The sequence below is a fragment of the Eriocheir sinensis genome, chromosome 4, assembly GCF_024679095.1.
Source record: "Eriocheir sinensis breed Jianghai 21 chromosome 4, ASM2467909v1, whole genome shotgun sequence".
Classification (NCBI taxonomy): Eukaryota; Metazoa; Arthropoda; class Malacostraca; order Decapoda; family Varunidae; genus Eriocheir; species Eriocheir sinensis.
In genome coordinates, this window is record NC_066512.1 from 27995762 (window position 1) to 28013431 (window position 17670).

At 46.5% G+C, this 17670-nt stretch overlaps 1 protein-coding gene and 1 long non-coding RNA gene across 6 annotated transcripts in view; both read left to right on the forward strand.

The window, feature by feature from the left end:
• LOC126981757 (homeobox protein dve-1-like) overlaps positions 1 to 17670 on the forward strand; it is a 241304-nt gene that overhangs the window by 82054 nt on the left and 141580 nt on the right. For 2 of the 5 annotated variants that reach the window (XM_050833296.1, XM_050833290.1), the window contains exon 1: positions 1303 to 2006. The exons of 1 other annotated variant lie outside the window; for it this stretch is intronic. In XM_050833296.1, coding sequence (XP_050689253.1) covers positions 1920 to 2006 — 87 coding nt within the window. In that variant the 5' untranslated portion in view covers positions 1303 to 1919. Of the gene's footprint in view, positions 1 to 1302; positions 2007 to 17670 lie in introns of those variants that run through there. 2 more of the 5 variants (XM_050833285.1, XM_050833305.1) reach the window with 2 other exon arrangements.
• Positions 7838 to 11373, forward strand: LOC126981780 (uncharacterized). The gene is made up of 2 exons (XR_007734134.1): positions 7838 to 8512; positions 8552 to 11373. It is a non-coding gene; the product is annotated as an uncharacterized LOC126981780 (long non-coding RNA).

Here is a 17670-nt window from a genome sequence, read left to right on the forward strand (position 1 = left end):
TTGGCTCTGTAATGGTAAGCAAAGGATAATGGGAGCTTTATTGATTGACTGTGTGTGTGTGTGTGTGTGTGTGTGTGTGTGTGTGTGTGTGTGTGTGTGTGTGTGTGTAAAATATCTATTGTGACAGTAAGTGCTTTCCTTTCATTCTCTTTCTCTTCCTTTTCTTCTCCATAGTGTGCTCTCTCTCTCTCTCTCTCTCTCTCTCTCTCTCTCTCTCTCTCTCTCTCTCTCTCTCTCTCTCTCGTCAACAATGCCTTCCCTCTCTTCTTAGCTCAGCGTGTTTTGTTACTCGCCTCCTCCTCTTCTCCTTCTCTTTATCAACTGTCACTTCTTCCCTTCCTTTGTTCCTCCTCCCTCCCCACCTTGATTATCCCTCCAATGCGCTATTTCCATCTCTTCCGTAACCCCAACCTTCCCACCTCTCTCCTTTCCTCTTCCCTTCCTTACCTAACCACACCCCTCCTCCTCCTCCTCCTCCTCTCATCCCCTCTCCCTTGCTCTCCCCCTCTCCTTTCCCTCCCCTTCCTTTCTTAACCCCTCCTCCTCCTCCTCTCCTCTTATCCCATCTTCCCTTTCTCCCGCTCTCCTCCCCTCCCGCCGTGGTAAAAACCCTCCTCTTCCTCTTACTCTCCCTCCTCCTCCCCCTCCTTTTTTTGTTAGGGCTGGCTTAAAGAAATTTCGGCAGCAGCAATTACGTTCCCAATCGGATTAGGGCAAATCTCCACGTAAGCGGTAAAGCCGGTGGATTATCATCGACGCACGATCGCTCCAACGTGACTAGTCGCAGCCGGATCGTAAAAAGGCGCCGTAACCCTCCGCGCGCCCATCATGTGCTGCTAAGACCGAGCCAAGAGTTATTGCAAGAAGGGTATTCTGATCCTCTCTCCTCCCGCCCCGCCTGTGCCGCTCTCAACCCCCTTATCCGCCGCCGCCGCTGCCGCCGCCTCCTCCTCCTCCACTCCTGCCTCGGTGTGCTTGTCTCCTCGTGGGTTTGTTGTCAGTCTCCAGTCTGGCCGCGGCCCTGAGCTGGTTGTGTCAGGCCGTCGTGGGCTGGAAGGAAGGAAGGGTGTGAGCCGCCCGGGCCACGCACGCACTCATTCAGTCACACTCACACTCACACATGGCGAGGCGTGCTGGACATGAAGCGCCTGTAATGCTTCTTACACGGGGGCTTGACGGCAACTGAGCGGCCGGTGCGCGCGCAACCCCTCAGCGCCCCGAGCCTCCGCCCCCCGACGATATTATCTCAGTTGGCGCCTCCTTCTGTTGTCGTGTTGGGCTGGAGGCTGCGGTGCGCAGTCTCAGTGACATGGGCAGATATCACACGAGTTAGCCACCGCTCATAACGTTCCTATCATCATCAAAAAGAAGACAGAAGTGAGAGCTAAACTAGTGGCTCGTTACTGCGTCTGCGCGGCATGGCCCTAATCTAGGATTATGGAGGCTTATCTAAACTCGCTGTTTATAAAGTATGTTTTCGGTGGGAAATTAGCTAGTCGTGGATGGCACGACCGGAGCGACGCATCGACGCTGGTGCTGCGAGACCGAGAGTAGTGTCGTGCTGAGGACGCCTTCCGCGACGAGCTGGCTGAGCGGCGCTCGTGACGCGGCTTACGGCTTAGCACGTGGCAGTGACTTTAATCGGTGGCGGCCCCCAGGCGGCCCGTGCAGCCTCAGTCTCTCCCCGCCGCCCCGGTGATCATGTCCGCCTCCCCCGGCGTGCCTCTCCGCCTTACCCGGTGCCGCCGCCTCGCGTAGTCTTCCCCTCGCCGCCGCCTCCGCCAGCCGCCGCGGAAACCACCAAAGTTGAGCCGTGCAGCGACTCTGCCAGCGGCCGCCCCGAGCAGGGAGGAGGTGGAGGGGAGCTGCCTGCTGCCGCCCCGCCGTCGCCACTGACCTGACCCGACCTGGCCTCAGCGATGGACTTTCAGAGCGCCATGGAAACGTTTGCTGAAGCGTGGATGGCCGCCAACACCAAATCTCGCCCGGGCTCCTCCGACCACCAGGTGAGCTGAGCAGTGCCTGTAGGGACGCTAGTGACGGGGCTGACGCGGGCGCGGGGCTGACACCTGTTGGCGTGGCGAGGCAGGCACAGGTGACCCTTGTGCGTGGCCGTGCAGGTAGCGGCGGGGCGGGAGGGAGTAGTCAGGGCGCCAACACAGCCTCAGACTCGACAAGTAACCTCACAAACCTGACACCTGTGACGTTTTTGACAACCTCGGGGTAGGTACTCGCGGCCCTGACGGCGGACACGGGACGGGACAGTTTAGATTATGGTGACAACGTGTATTACTGCAAGACGTGGCGGGGGCAACAGTGATGACAGGAGCACTAACTTCCGCCAGTCTGTCTCTGTAAACTCCGTGTAGCGAGTGGTGGAGCTGCGGCGTGCACGAGTCTGCTGCCGAGGGATTAGCTAAGCTGGCAATGTGTGAAGCCGCGGGAGATGTGACAAGGTGAATAGCGCTAACAACACCAAACTAACCACCGCCAGTCAGTGTGTGCCCGTCGCGGAGAGGGAGGGAGGCGGCCGCGTGCAGCAAAGTTTGGCTCTCCCGCTCAGGTGGGCGAGGCGAGCCACACACACGTGCAGGCCGCCACCCGCTCCGGCCCGCGACGCCCCAACGCACGTGGTCGCAGGATACAAACAGTGGTGCGGCCGCGGGTGGGGAGGGATGGAGGGAGGGAGCGGCGGGCGGTGCGGGGGCTGGAGGGAACCTTGGAGGGAACCTGACGTGGGGAAGGGCAGGGAAGGGGATGGTGTGAGCGGTAATGCAAGTGAAGGTGGTGTGTTATGCATGAGGGGCTTGTATGAGGTGCCCAGTCAGAGTACGTGCGTCTGTATATGTGTGTGTGTGCAGATCCCTCTCCTACTGCCCCCTAGAAAGCCTGTCAGGAAAGGGAGATGTGCGGGGGTGCGGGAGGACACGGGTGACAATAGGAAGGCAGAGTATCACAAGGCCCAGAGAGGACGGAGTGCGTGGAAGTGGAGGACCGGGGCGTATTACTAAACATTGCGTCTCTCAAGTACACATATTTGACAAGGCTTTCGTAGGAGTTTTGGGCTTTTCCAGGAGTAGTTTTATGACCCTGGTGGTAGTGTGACCCTTCTTCTGTACCGTGAACCTAAAGAAACACTCATTAGAAGTCAATTGATCCCCTCTTTGACCTTTAGAAATACTGATGTGAGAAGCGAATGTCTTATAATACCGACCTTAATGCCCGTAAAAAGCATACCATTAGAAAGAGACGCAAGGGCAAACGGAGAAAAGAGAGAACACGGAAGAACACGGGGAGGCAGAGTAGGGAGGGAGTAGTATATAGAAGTGCCTCAGTGCCCCGTAAAAAAGCGGAGAAGGATACACACGGGGGAACGGGGGAACACGGGTGACGATAGGAAGGCAGAGTATCGTAAGTGTTGGGTGAATAGGCCTAGGGAAGGAGGGTGCGTAGCAATGCCTTAAATGCTCTGTAAATTAAGCATGTCATGAGCGCGATCTAAAACCCTTTCTCTAGATCTTGGCCACGGGAGGGAGACACACGGGGGGAACACGGGGGACGTTAGGTTAGGTAGAGTATTATAAAGAAATGACACGGATAAAGGCACAGGTAATTGCGTCCAGGTATTGGTGAGGTTAGATGTGTGTGTGTGTGTGTGTGTGTGTGTGTGTGTGTGTGTGTGTGTGTCGTTAGAAAGGTAGCGTAATGACTGAACAATGCCGGACAGGTAAAAAAAAAAGAAAACGTGCAGGTATGTGTGTGTGACGTAGTGTATTAAAATGAAGGTTGAACAAGCCCACATAGGTAAATTGCGTCCAGGTGTGTGTGTGTGTGTGTGTGTAACCTGAGGAAGGAGTGTAATATAATAAATGAATAGGCAGGCCCGGTAAATTTGCGTGCAGGTGTGTGTGTGTGTGTGTGTGTGTGTGTGTGTGTGTGTGTGTGTGTGTGTGTGTGCGTAACATGAGTAAGGGAGTGTAATATGATAAATGTATAGGCCCAAATTTGCGTGCAGGTGTGAGTGTGAGTGTGTGGCCGTGATCAGGTCTCGCATAGAGCAAAACTTGGGGACGGAGATGCAGGATGCCCACTGGAGTTTATGATACGCGGTGGACTTAACATTTAGTGCCGTATTACTAAACATGTCGTCGCCCAAGTATACACATATTTGACAAGCCCTTCGTAGGAGTTGTGGGCATTTCCAGGAGTAGTTTCATGGCCCTGGTGGTAGGTTCTTTGACCGTTCTGTGCGGTGAACCTAAAAAATAGTCATTAGAACCCGATTGATCCCCTCTCTTTGACCTTTAGAAATAGCTGATGTGAGAACCGAATGTGTCTTATAATACCGCTCTTAGTATTGTGAGGAGCTTTGCGTTAAGGAGACGAAAGTTATGAGGGACGAATAAGACCACGGCAACGAAATGAAATACGAGATCAACGAACCAGGTATAGATGAACATAGAAAAGAATGATTACTAAGGGCCAGTTTCACAGTTCCCCATGACGGGTTAGTAAGCTCCCAAACCAATACCAGAGCCTTCGAACTTTCCTTGTATAGTGTCTGGTGTTTATATTTAAGTTCACAAATTTGATGAAACTATACGGGAAAAGTCTTGTGTATTTAGTGTGGCATCGAAGACCTCACCATTTTGGATTGTATGGGAGTCTATAGTTTGGTTCGGGCTGTTACGAAGACACTGTGTTGGACTGTGAAATCGGCTCTAAGGCGGGAAAACTTTAAATGCCGGGGCGATTAGGATAAAAAATGAACAACGGGACCAAATAGGAGTGAGGCAGTGGAATCAGATAACGATTGACGATCCAACAATAGGTGAATATATAAAAGAATGGATACTATAGCCGGTTGAATCTAAATGACGGTCTAAGAAAGGTAAAACGAACATATAATTTAGCCATATATACACAGTTGACGATTTAACTAAGAGACTAACGTACCAGGAAAAGAAGACTGTATACTTAGGCTTGTGAATTCTAAAGGAAGGACCACTACGGATAAAACTAACACGATTTACCCAAACAAAACCGAACCTACATAATCGCAGCAAGAGAATAACGTCCCGGGAATAGACAAACATAGAAGAAACGCTAAATAGACAGATGGAGTTCAACTAAAAGGTAATAGGCGATGGCATGCAGTTAGGGGAGGGGTGTGAAGTCAAGGGGAGAGGGTGGGAGCGGGGCCGTTGATTCATTCATGGGACAGGCTTGTATTGTATGGGTGTAAGGGAGGGAAGAAGGGACTGAGAGGGGGAAGGGCGGGGCAGAGACAGGGTAGGACATGGAAGGGGAAGGACAGGGGCAGTGAGGGGCAGTTCATACGCGTAGACGGGGTTGTTTGTTCAAGGGATGACGGGCTTAATCATTCAGAAAGCGAGGGTGTGTGTGTGTGCGTCGACGTGTGTGTGTGTGTGTGTGTGTGTGTGTGTGTGTGTGTGTGTGTGTGTTCCAGGCACGAAAGATTCTAATTGATTCACCTAACGGGGCTTTGCGTTGTTAGTATAAAGACGGGACTGTTAAAATCGACGGAGCGGGACGGTCGGCGCGGGCGGGGCGGGGTTTGTACATACCGTGAGAGGGACGCATCTTGTGAGGCACTAATACATATAGGCTTACACTCCACACATATCTACATGGAACCACGGGGAGAGAGTCCAAGGAAAGCATATAATACTGCGTGTCAGAATATGCAGAATCAAGGCGTTTAGCGAAGATACGACGTGCTGGGGAGGCTGTGTCGAGGGAAGGAGAGGAGATAGAAAAAGAAAGGCAAAGTATAGCATTCCAGGTATCGGACATGCAGACAGAAGACGTTTAGCGGAGATGTGGCGTGATGGCGAGGCAGCGTGAGGAACAGAGGAGAGGAGAGAGTCAAGGAAAGCCAAACCAAACCATCAGAAGAGTCGGGCATTGCAGACTGAAGGCGCATAGCGAAGATTAACCGCAATGGCGAGGCTGTGTCGATGGGAAGGCGTAGTCAGTCAGCCGAAGAGTGACTTAGAATGAGGGCGGCAAATTATACTACAACGTTAACACTGTTGGACGTCATTGAGGCGACACATTATTTTAGCGTTAATTAAGCAAGATGTGGGTGTAGGTTTTTGAGAGGCGACACACTTAGATATATTTTTAGCGTTGGTTAAAATCTGAGTCTGTGGTGGTTGGTTGCTTGGTCTGAGATTGAGGCGGCACATGATTTTTTTTTATTTAATACTAGTCAAGTCTGTAGCGTTATAGTCATTAGTGTGGTTATATTCTTTGACTGATCCGACACACTTACATTTTATCTTTATACGTTAGTCAAGTCTGTGGTGGTTGGTTGTCTGGTCTGTAATTGAAGCGATACATTCTCATTTAGTATTAGCCAAGTCTGTAGTGATGGTTATAGTTTTTGGTTGAGGCGCCACATTCACATTATTTTTTTGGTTGAGGCGTCACACTCACATTATTTTTTTAGCGCTGGAAAGATGAAGCGCGGCGCGAGGGGTTTAATAGCCGCTTAATTAACATGCACGTATTTATTTCTGAGCGCGACCTGCTGCGTATCATCCTCCTGCTTCACTGCTTGGGATGAAGGTTCAGCCGCCGCCTCGCCGCTCGCCTGTGTGTGTGTGTGTGTGTGTCCTCGCCCCCTAACGAGTGTCTCCATCCTTCACCGCGCGCTGGTCTAAATTAAACTATAAAGAAATGAGAAAAGAAAAAAAAGGATAATTGCGAACCGAGTTGCTTATTATTATTGCTATTTTTATTTTCATCATCATCATTTATAATATTTTTGTTGTTATTTCAAACATCAATAGATTCCGCCGATTCGTGTTTCTCTGATGCAGTTTTTTTGTGTGTTTGTGACGATAATTAAGACGGAAAAGGAAAATTATCGGAGGCACTTCATTCGGTGGAGGGGCTAACGCTATCGGCTGGGCGGGGTCCTGTAAGATGGGTTCGGGTGTATACTTTAACCTGTGCGTTAGTTACCTGAAGGGGGGGAGGGGGCGAGGGTGTTCTTACCTGATATTTTAGTCACGACAAGACAGGTGAACACGTATGCCTGTAGCCTTCCTAACGAGGCGACCCGTTACTTTATAGTTTCTTGTTGAGAGTACGAGTTTACCTGATTGGTACTAATTTCTATTAATGTTATTTTATTTATGTATTTATTTATTTGATTTTTTCTTTTATTATCATTATAGTCATCACCTTCATTATCAAATCATCATCACTATCACTGTCATTATCAGCACCATAAACAACTTTAATCTCGGGAGTGAGTGACCCGTTGCAAGCGGCGGCGGCGGCGGCGACGGCGGTGGGAGGGGCGGCGGCGGCGGTTGTGGCGGCGGCGGCGGCGGCGGCGGCGGAGTTGTCGGTAGTTACAAGCATTAGCGGCACACACTTGGCTGGGCGGGATGAAGGGATGAGTGTGATGAATGTGGCTGCGACAGACACCCGTCGGCGCCCCACCAGGATCACGGGGCGGGGCGGGGCGCGGGGGAGCAGGGAGTGAGACCTCGATCATCCCACACCACCACCACCTCGGGGCGGGGAGGGAGTGGAGCCTCGATCGTGTAGGGATGAGCCGGGGTGTATCCAAGCCCGGGGAGGGAGGGAGGGAGGGAAGGCACACAGGCGGGCTCTATCTCCCTCTCTCTCTACCTCCGCCTCCCCGCCCGCCGCCCCGTCCGTCCGCCCGCCCGCCCGCCCGCCTCCTGCACCGCCCTGGCCACTGTGATCCGTGTGGAGGGCGGGGAGGGGGTGGAAGGGGTGGAGAGGGCAGGGGGGAAGGGTGTGTGCGTGTGTTTGTGTGTTGGTTATTGTTGTTATTGCTTTGGGCTTATCTATAGTTGCGGAGGTTTTTGTAACAGGTTTTATTTTCATTATTATTATTATTATTATTATTATTATTATTATTATTATTATTATTATTATTATTATTATTATTATTATTATTATTATTACTGTTTGACTTTCATTATTATTGTTATCACCATTATCATTATTATTACTACTGCTTCTACTGCCATTTCTTGTACCACTATTACCATCACCATTCTCATCATTACCGCCATCATCGTCTCATTAACTCAAGCCGTATGGAGACTGGCGTTTGGGAGCAAGGGAAGGAGGGAGGAGAGGGAAGGACAGGATGGGGTACAGGTATGCTAGGGACAAGGTTGGTTACATAGACAAGGACTCGTGTTGAGGCAGGAGCTGACTGGCTGGCTAACGGGATGCGCGGTGGTCGGTGATGGATAGGACTTAAGGGCAGACATGAAGTATAGAGGAAATGAAGAAAGGAATTGAGGTGTAGGAAAAGGAATGAAGTGTAGGAAAAGGAATGAAGTGTAGGATAAGGAATGAAGTGTAGGAAAAGGAATTGAGGTGTAGGAAAAGGAATGAAGTGTAGGAAAAGGAATGAAGTGTCGGAAAAGGAATGAAGTGTAGGATAAGGAATGAAGTGTTGGATAAGGAATGAAGTGTAGGAAAAGGAATTGAGGTGTAGGAAAAGGAATGAAATGTTGGATAAGGAATTGAGGTGTAGGAAAAGGAATGAAGTGTCGGAAAAGGAATGAAGTGTAGGATAAGGAATGAAGTGTTGGAAAAGAATTGAAGCGTAGGAAAAGAAATGACCAGCTGATTCATGGACCTACACACAGTTCTAGGGACTGTCTGGAATTGGCCTTAACCGATATTCCTTGTGTTGTAGTGGCTCCTGTCATTGCTCCCACAGGTACCATAATGCCATTCACTGTAAGATCTGTTTAGACTTCACTGTGCGTGATGTCGCCATTTCCTGTCAGGTCTGTCTTAAATCTCGAGTCAATTGGGACAATGTTTGTTCTGAAATTGATAATATTCAGTGGCATACTATTTTTCGATCCAGTGACCCAGTCTCTGCTCTTAATACTTGTCTATTAGATATTTTACGCAGAAGAGTTTCATCTAAGATAATCAAATCTCGTATGAGAGATAAAGCGTGGTTTAATGATGACTGTAAGCGGGCCTATGATGATAAGCAGGCTGCTTATCACCTATGGAGACAATCGATGCCAGTTGCTATGGGATAATTATGTTGCTCTTAAAGCTGATGCTCACAGAATCTATAATGCAGCTGAAGCTGCTTATAATTCCCATATACAGGAGGTTCTTGCAGGAACTGCTCAACCACACAAATGGTGGGCTTCTCTTAAGTCCTCCTTGTTTGGTGTCGATTCTTGCAATGCCTCCATTACGCGTCTGATGGTTCAATGTCCTTTGATCCTTTAAGAAAGGCTAATTTACTTTCTGATATTTTTATTAACAAAGTGTGATGATGAATTATCCCTACCTTTGACTTGTTTCCCCTTCCCGAAACTTAGCTCAGTTGCATTTAGATCCAGTGAACTGAAAAAAGTACCTTCTAGATCTTGATATATATAACCATACGGACCCAGATGTTTTTTTCCTCAATTCTTTAAGAAGATTGCTACGTTCTTAGCACCAAAACTTGCTGTAGTATTTAGGTTACTGCTGAAGTCTGCTAGTTTTCCTTCTTGTTGGCGCAAGGCCAACATCATCCCCATCCTGAAGGGAGCCTCAGCTTCAACATTTCCTACTGAATACCGCCCAATTTATATCACTCCTGTCCTCTCTAAGATCTTTGAGAGGCTTTTGGCTAAACGGCTTTCCATATACTGTGATAAATTCAATGAGTTACCTGATTCTCCGTTCGGATTCCGTAAGGGTTTGTGAACATGTGACGCTCTCTTGACTGTCTCATGACCTGCAGGAGTCTCGAGTTGTTGCTATTGATTTTAGTTCTGCTTTTGATATTGTGAATCATAGGGCTATAATATATTAACTACAAGATTGGTGGAATTCTTCTCAGTATTTTTAAAGAACTTTTAACTAATCGATTACAGTGTGTGGTTGTTGATGGTTCCTGCTCTGCTTCTCTGCCTGTTGTTTCTGGTGCTCCTCGGGGCAGTGTCCTTGGACCTTTATTTTTATTTTATTTTTATTTCTAACTTGGGTATTGACCTCGAAATTAAGCTTATTTTATATGCTGATGATACAACTCTATACTTCTCTGTTCACTCTCCTAGCAACAGAGGTGAAGTTGCTGCATCCCTGAATAGGGACTTGGCAATGGTCACCGCTTGGTGTCAACTTTGGGGCACGAAGCTTAATGCTAATAAAACGCATTCCTTTACCATCAGTAGATCCCGTACCTTGAATCCACCTCATCCTTGTTTGCATATTTTTAGTGAACAGATTGAGGATGTTTCTAGTATTCGTTTGTTGGGAGTCACTCTTGATTCTAAACTGACATTTGAGAAGCACATCCGTTCCATGTCTTTCACTACTGCACAGAAGACAGTCGTACTTCGTGAGTGCTTCAAAAACATATGAAAGATGTGGGTGGTAAAGGTATGTGATGTATCTGTGCGCTTAACTAGGGCTACAGAAGGAACAGGAGGAACAGGAAAAGTGGGATAAAGGAATGGTTTAGCGGGGCGCACGGCGGGTAGGACGGACGGGGGACTCGAGTGTAGTAACAGAGGGAGTGTGGAAGGCCAGTGTGGAGTGTGGTGAAGGCCGAGTAGCGAATATAGTGAGAGGAAGTGTGCAAGGGTTGTGTTATGTGTGGTGACAGGGAAGGGAAGAGAACGTAGTAAGAGGAAGTGTGGACGGTTCATGTGAGGTGTAGTGAAGGTTAGCAGAGTGAGAGACAGGGAGAGAGAGAGGCAGACAGACAGACAGACAGACAGACAGGCAGGCAGGCAGAGAGGGGACAAAGGTGACGGCGGAGATAAGAGATAAAAAGGGGGATAGAAGGGATAAAGGAATGGCGAGGTTAAAGATACGATGCGGGTATGTGAAGGCGAGTGTGAGGGAGAGGAGGAAGCAATACAACACGAGGATATGTTGATAAGAGTGAAATGAAAAGAGTGCTAGATAAGCTTGTGATAGGAGGAGGGAAGCGGAATAGGATGAAACGGTGACTCGTGGTAGGGAGTGGATGGGGTACAGTAAGATATAGTATACTTGTGGTATGAAGTGGATGGGGTACAGTAAGGTAGAGTGACTTGTGGTATGAAGTGGATAAGCAAATAAAGACAGGAAAAAGAAGAGGAAATGATAGAAATAAGTTAAGATATGAGGGGAAAGTTAAATAAGATGAATCACTACAGCTTGAGGTATGAAACGAGTGTAGCTAAAAAGACGAGAAACAGAAAACAAAGTGATAAAAAATAAGTCTAAGATATGAAGAGAAAGCTTGGGGTATGACACGGATAGGTAGAATTATAGACGATACAGAAAGAGAGAAAGATAGGGGAGGAAATGATATGAAATGACACACTAAAAAAAACAAAATAACACAAACAAAAAGAAAGAAATTAATGATGTAGTCAAAAAGACGAGAAAAATAAAACAAAGTGATGGAAATAAGCTTAAGTTATGAGGAGAAAGCTCGGGGTATGACACGGATAGGTAGAATTATAGACGATACAGAAGAGAGAAAGATAGGGGAGGAAATGATATGAAATGACACTGAAAAAAAAAAGAAATTAATAATGTAGTTAAAAAGACGAGAAAAAGAAAACAAAGTGATGGAAATAAGCTGAAGTTATGAGGAGAAAGCTTGGGGTATGAATCGGACCGGTAGAAGTAAAGACGATACAGAAAGAGAGGAAGAGAGAGAAGGAAATGATATGAAATGACACACTGTTAAAAAAAAAATAACAAACAAAAAGAAAGAAAATAATGAAAGATGAGAAAGAGAAAAAAATATGTTAAAACAAAAAGACGTCAGATTAACTTAAAGGAATGAGACGATTGAGTAAGCAACAGAAAGGTGAAACACATAAACGAAATAATAAAATAATGAGATCCGAAAGAGAAACATGTATTAGTATGAAAAGGCAACGAATTAGCTTTTGATACACGGCGAAAGAGTAGAAACAAAGACGAACCAAAAAAAGACGAAGAAAAAAATAGGGATACCACAACACGATGGTTTGATAGATAGATATAAAAAAAGTGTCGCATTAGCTTTAAGATGAGGCGAGATTAGGAGGGAAAGTTAGAAAGAAAAGAAGGGAAATACTACAACACCGCGGATTGATATATTAAAAAGACTCATTAGCTTAAGATAAAGAAAGATGGATGCTAGAGAGAGAGAGAGAGAGAGAGAGAGAGAGAGAGAGAGAGAGAGAGAGAGAGAGAGAGAGAGAGAGAGAGAAATGCACTTAAATGAGAAGGCGAAAGGCGACATATTATTAGTTCGAGGTATGATCCGGATAAGTCAAGACGAGAGAGAGAGAGAGAGAGAGAGAGAGAGAGAGAGAGAGAGAGAGAGAGAGAGAGAGGAGATAAAATGATGCCTAAGATGAGGGAGGATGCTGGAGAGAAGGATGAATTGGAGAGAAAAGGCGGTTTGAGTAAGTAACGATGTGAGAGAGAGAGAGAGAGAGAGAGAGAGAGAGAGAGAGAGAGAGAGAGAGAGAGAGAGAGAGAGAGAGAGAGAGAGAGAGAGGAGGAGAGGAGGTAAAATGGTGCCTAAGATGAGGAAGGATGCTGGAGAGAAGGATGAATTGGAGAGAAAAGGCGGTTTGAGTAAGTAACGATAAGAGAGAGAGAGAGAGAGAGAGAGAGAGAGAGAGAGAGAGAGAGAGAGAGAGAGAGAGAGAGAGAGAGAGAGAGAGAGAGAGATTAGTGATTAGCATAAGATATGATGTGGCTGAGGCAAGATGAGATGAGATGAGAGAGGCTGAGTAAAGAGGAAGGGGAAGAAGGAGAGAGAAAATAATTAAATAACGTGATGTATTGATGATGATGATGATGATGATGGTGAAAAAAAAAATCAGTGCGGTGGCAGATTGGTTTGAGAGAGAGAGAGAGAGAGAGAGAGAGAGAGAGAGAGAGAGAGAGAGAGAGAGAGAGAGAGAGAGAGAGAGAGAGAGAGAGAGAGAGAATGGATGTAAGACGATGGATTAGTAAAAAAAAGATCTCGGATTAGCTTAAGATGGGATGTTGAGGATGAGAGAGAGAGAGAGAGAGAGAGAGAGAGAGAGAGAGAGAGAGAGAGAGAGGAAACCCAATGCAGAAATAAAAGAAAACCCCGCGTCAGTTAGGTCTAGGTGTGTGTTGATGTGAGTGAAACGAGAGTAAAGGAAATGGAAGGAAAGGAAGCGGGAAAAAAATGAACAAGGAAAGAAGAAAGAAAAGGAAAAGGAAAAAAAATGGTAAAGTAAAGAAGGAAGGAAGCGGGGAAATAAAATGATAAAGAAAGGAAGGAAGAAAAGGAGGCGAGTGAAGGGAGAAAGGAAGGAAAAAAGAGAAGCTGGTAAAGGGAAGGAATAAAAGGAAGAGAGGAAAGGAGTTATTAAAGGAAGGAAGAAAAGGAAGCGAGTGTGAAGTGAGTCCGTGAGTGTCCGTGATGATTTTAACGTTGACAAGACTGAAAAAAAACACTGACGAATAGCAGAAACGAGAGAGAGAGAGAGAGAGAGAGAGAGAGAGAGAGAGAGAGAGAGAGAGAGAGAGAGAGAGAGAGAGAGAAGAGAAGAGAAGAGAAGAGAAGAAAGAAAAAAAATAGGAAAAGAGAAAAAGGAAAAAAATTAAAAGAAAAGAGAACAGAGACACGGGCGAGCATTAATACGCCTTACTAGTTTACTCTAAAAGATAAATAACAGGGACACGAATAATGTAGAGGAGGAGGAGGAGGAGGAGGAGGAGGAGGAGGAGGAGGAGCAAGAGGAGTAAGTGGAGGAGGTAGTTGAGGTTGGGAATTAATATATAGAAAAGTATTAGGGAGGAGCACACTGGGAGGCGAGGTTACAATACACAACAGACACACAGACCGACAGACAGGTGCCTCTTATACACCGAGTAGGGCGGGACATGGCAGTGCAGGACGAGACATACAGGTTTGGTCAGGGAAAGGCGGAGCGCATTTTCCTGGTCTCTCTCTACGGGTATGTTGTCCCTGAGTGAAGACGTTTGGCTGTAGCTTCGAAACTATCCACGGGCTGCTCTGGAAAATACTCTCATCGTAATTCCCACTCAAAATTACCTATATCTAACCTAATCTAACGTAACCTAACCTAACCTATACCTAACCTATACCTAACCTAACCTAACGTAACCTAACCTAACCTATACCTAACCTAACCTAACTTATACCTAACCTAACGTAACCTAACCTATACCTAACCTAACCTATACCTAACCTAACCTAACGTAACCTAACAACTATAACCTAACCTAACAACTACAACTACACCTTTACATAACCTAACCTAACCTAACCTAACCTATACCTAACCTAACCTAACCTAACCTAACCTATACCTAACCTAACCTAACCTAACCTAACAACTATAACCTAACCTAACAACTACAACTACACCTTTACATAACCTAACCTAACCTAACCTAACCTATACCTAACCTAACCTAACCTAACGTAACCTAACCTACTCAAGGGCCACTTTCACAGTTCGCCATGATGGGTTAGTAAGCCTCCAAATTAATACCAAAGACTTCGATGATTCCTTGTGCAGTGTTTCGTGTTCATATATAAGTTGAGAAATTTGAGGATACCATAAGGGAAATCTCTTGTGTATCTGGTGTGTATCGAAAACCTAACCATTACGGAGTGTAGAAGATTGAATAGTTTGGTTCGGGTGAATACAAAGCCACTGTATTTAACTGTGAAATTGGCTTCAAGAGTGGGCGGCACTCGAAATTGACCTCTCTTTCGGCCACCTCCTTTGATTCTTTTTTTGTAGAAGCAGCGAGTAGCGGGCTTTTTTTATTTATTATTGTTGACTTTTTTGTGCCCTTGAGCTGTCTCCTTTGTTGTAAAAAATAACAAAAAACGTACAGAGAAGGGAAAGACGCAGGCGGGGCAAGGACGGTGTAAAGACAGCCGGCCGCTCGTTTCAAAGAGCCGCGACCAACCAGCCAGTCAGTCGTCCCGCCCCGCCGATGTGATGTGAACCGATACCTTCCCGATGACCGATCTTCTGTTGCCTGTGCTATTAGTAAGGTTAATCACACCTGTGCTTACCTACCTTCACTTACCTGTTTACATTAGTCGAGGAACTGTTATTTTACCGCCATTAACACCATCTGTGCAGCTTTGGTCCGCATTCTCAACCATTTCACCGCCTAGGGACACACATTTGACAAGGCTTTCGTAGAGGTTGTGGGCATTTCCATGGGCATTTCACCGCCCAGGCACACACATTTGACAAGGCTTTCGTAGAGGTTGTGGGCATTTCCATGGGCATTTCACCGCCCAGGCACACACATTTGACAAGGCTTTCGTAGAGGTTGTGGGCATTTCCATGGGTAGTTTTGTGACCCTGGCGGTAGCATGACAAAACTTCTGTACTTTGAACATAGAAAAAAAAAAACACTCATGGGAACGCGATTCAACTCATTTCCGGCCTTTGGAATTGTTGATTTGAGAGAGGGAATCGTTTTAGAATACTGGAATTGCTGATGTGAGGAAAGGAATCGTTTTAGAATACTGGCCCTTGTCTCTTTCCGTTACCTGTGTCAGTATCCACGCTACCTGGTTAATCACGCCTCTACTTATTTTTTTTTTACCACAAAGGAGATAGCTCAAGGGCACACAAAAAAGGAAACAATAATAAAAAAAAAGCCCGCTACCCGCTGCTCCTACCTTCATTCCCTAATTAGTTTACCTTAGGACCTGAACTGTCTCATTGCACCGCCGCCTCAACACCTGTGCAGCCAAATTCTCTCCGCTACCTGTGTCCATAATCATTGTACCCGTGTTATTAGTTAGGTTAATCGCACCTGTGCTAATCTACCTTCGCTTATTCGTTTCCATTTGTACCTGAACTGTCTTATTTCACCGCCGCGATCAACACCTGTGCAGCTAAATTCTTTCCGCTACCTGTTTCAATATTCACGTTATTAGTTAGGTTAATCACACCTGTACTAATCTACCTTTGCTTACTCGCTTACATTAGTACCTGAACTGTCTCATTGCACCGCCGCGATCAACACCTGTGCAGCTAAATTCTTTCCGCTACCTGTCCCAATATTCACGTTATTAGTTAGGTTAATCACACCTGTACTAATCTACCTTCGCGTACTCGTTTACATTAATACCTGAACTGTCTTATTTCACCGCCGCGATCAACACCTGTGCAGCTAAATTCTTTCCGCTACCTGTTTCAATATTCACGTTATTAGTTAGGTTAATCACACCTGTACTAATCTACCTTCGCTTACTCGCTTACATTAGTACCTGAACTGTCTTATTTCACCGCCGCGATCAACACCAGAGCAGCCAGATTCTTTCCGTTACCACTATCAATAATCACGGTACCTGTTCATTAGTTCACACCTGTACTAATCTACCTTCGCTTATTCGCTTACATTAGTACCTGAACTGTCTCATTGCACCGCCGCTGTCAGCCCCTAAGCAGCCAAATTCTTTCCGCTACCTGTGTGTATGTGTGTCAACAATCACGGCTATCTTGTAACGCGGCGAAAACTGAAGAGTGCGAGCGAGCGAGCGACGCCGGTGATTTTGTTCTCCTTCCGCCGCTAACCTCTGAATCTATTATATACAAACACTTCCCTTGGTGCACGGGCTCACCATTTCATCTTACCGTGTTCATTTGCTTTCTTTCAACATAATGAGAAAGTATATTAACGATTTGCATGATTTTGTCCCGTTTTACGCTGTTGATCTCTAAATCTATGTGCAATTCCTCCCTCTGTGTTTTTGTTAATCTTTCAAACCCAATTCGCTTCAAACCCAATCCGCTAATTTATATCTCTGAAATATTAGAGCGGTTTATATGATTTTGTTCCGTTTCCGCCGCTAACCTGTGAGTCTGTCGGCAACTCTTCCCTCAGTGTTCTGGTTCATCTTATAAACCTAACCCACTAAGTAGCATCTTCCAGCACAGTGAGAACGGGAGAGTTTGAACGGCTCGCACGGCTTTGTCCCGTTTTGCGCCGATAACAGGAATTATACGTTATTTTTTTCACTCTTTCTTTTAGGCCAATTCTTCACCGATTATTTGCAATATTCCAATGCAGCGAAAAATGGTGATATGTGAACGAGTTGCATGATTGTAAAGGGACATGGAAGCACACGAAGATCCCCGCCCTCAAAGGTTTTAATGAACGCCAGAACTATATAGTGGCGGGGCATGTGGGTTGAGGGTAAAACACAAGAAATGGAAGGTTCACTAAATATTTCGGGCTCACATTACTAAGGGTTGTGCACAATAACAATGCAATAAAGCACGTGAAGGACACTGCAGCGGCTCACGTCACGAGTCCTCGGGGACCCTCCTATTTATTTTTTTAGGTGCTGCCTATAGCGCTGGTAGGCCCTCTTGAGGGGCCTCTTGGACGACTCCAGCCCGTTAGTGGCGCAGGCAAATGTTATTTATAGTGACGCGTCACGTATGACTCTTGCTTGGCCCATGCTGCCCCCCGGTGCTCCTCTTGAAAGAGGTCGCTGAAGTTAGGGTTGATTGTAGATCTGGGCAGTATGTGTGTAATCTTTCGGCGATGGACCAAGGCCTAACCTAAAGGTCCTCGGGCTCACCACTCCCAAACGCTGACTATTAAGCCACCGCCTCGCGATGCGTCTCACAGGAGTAATCCGAT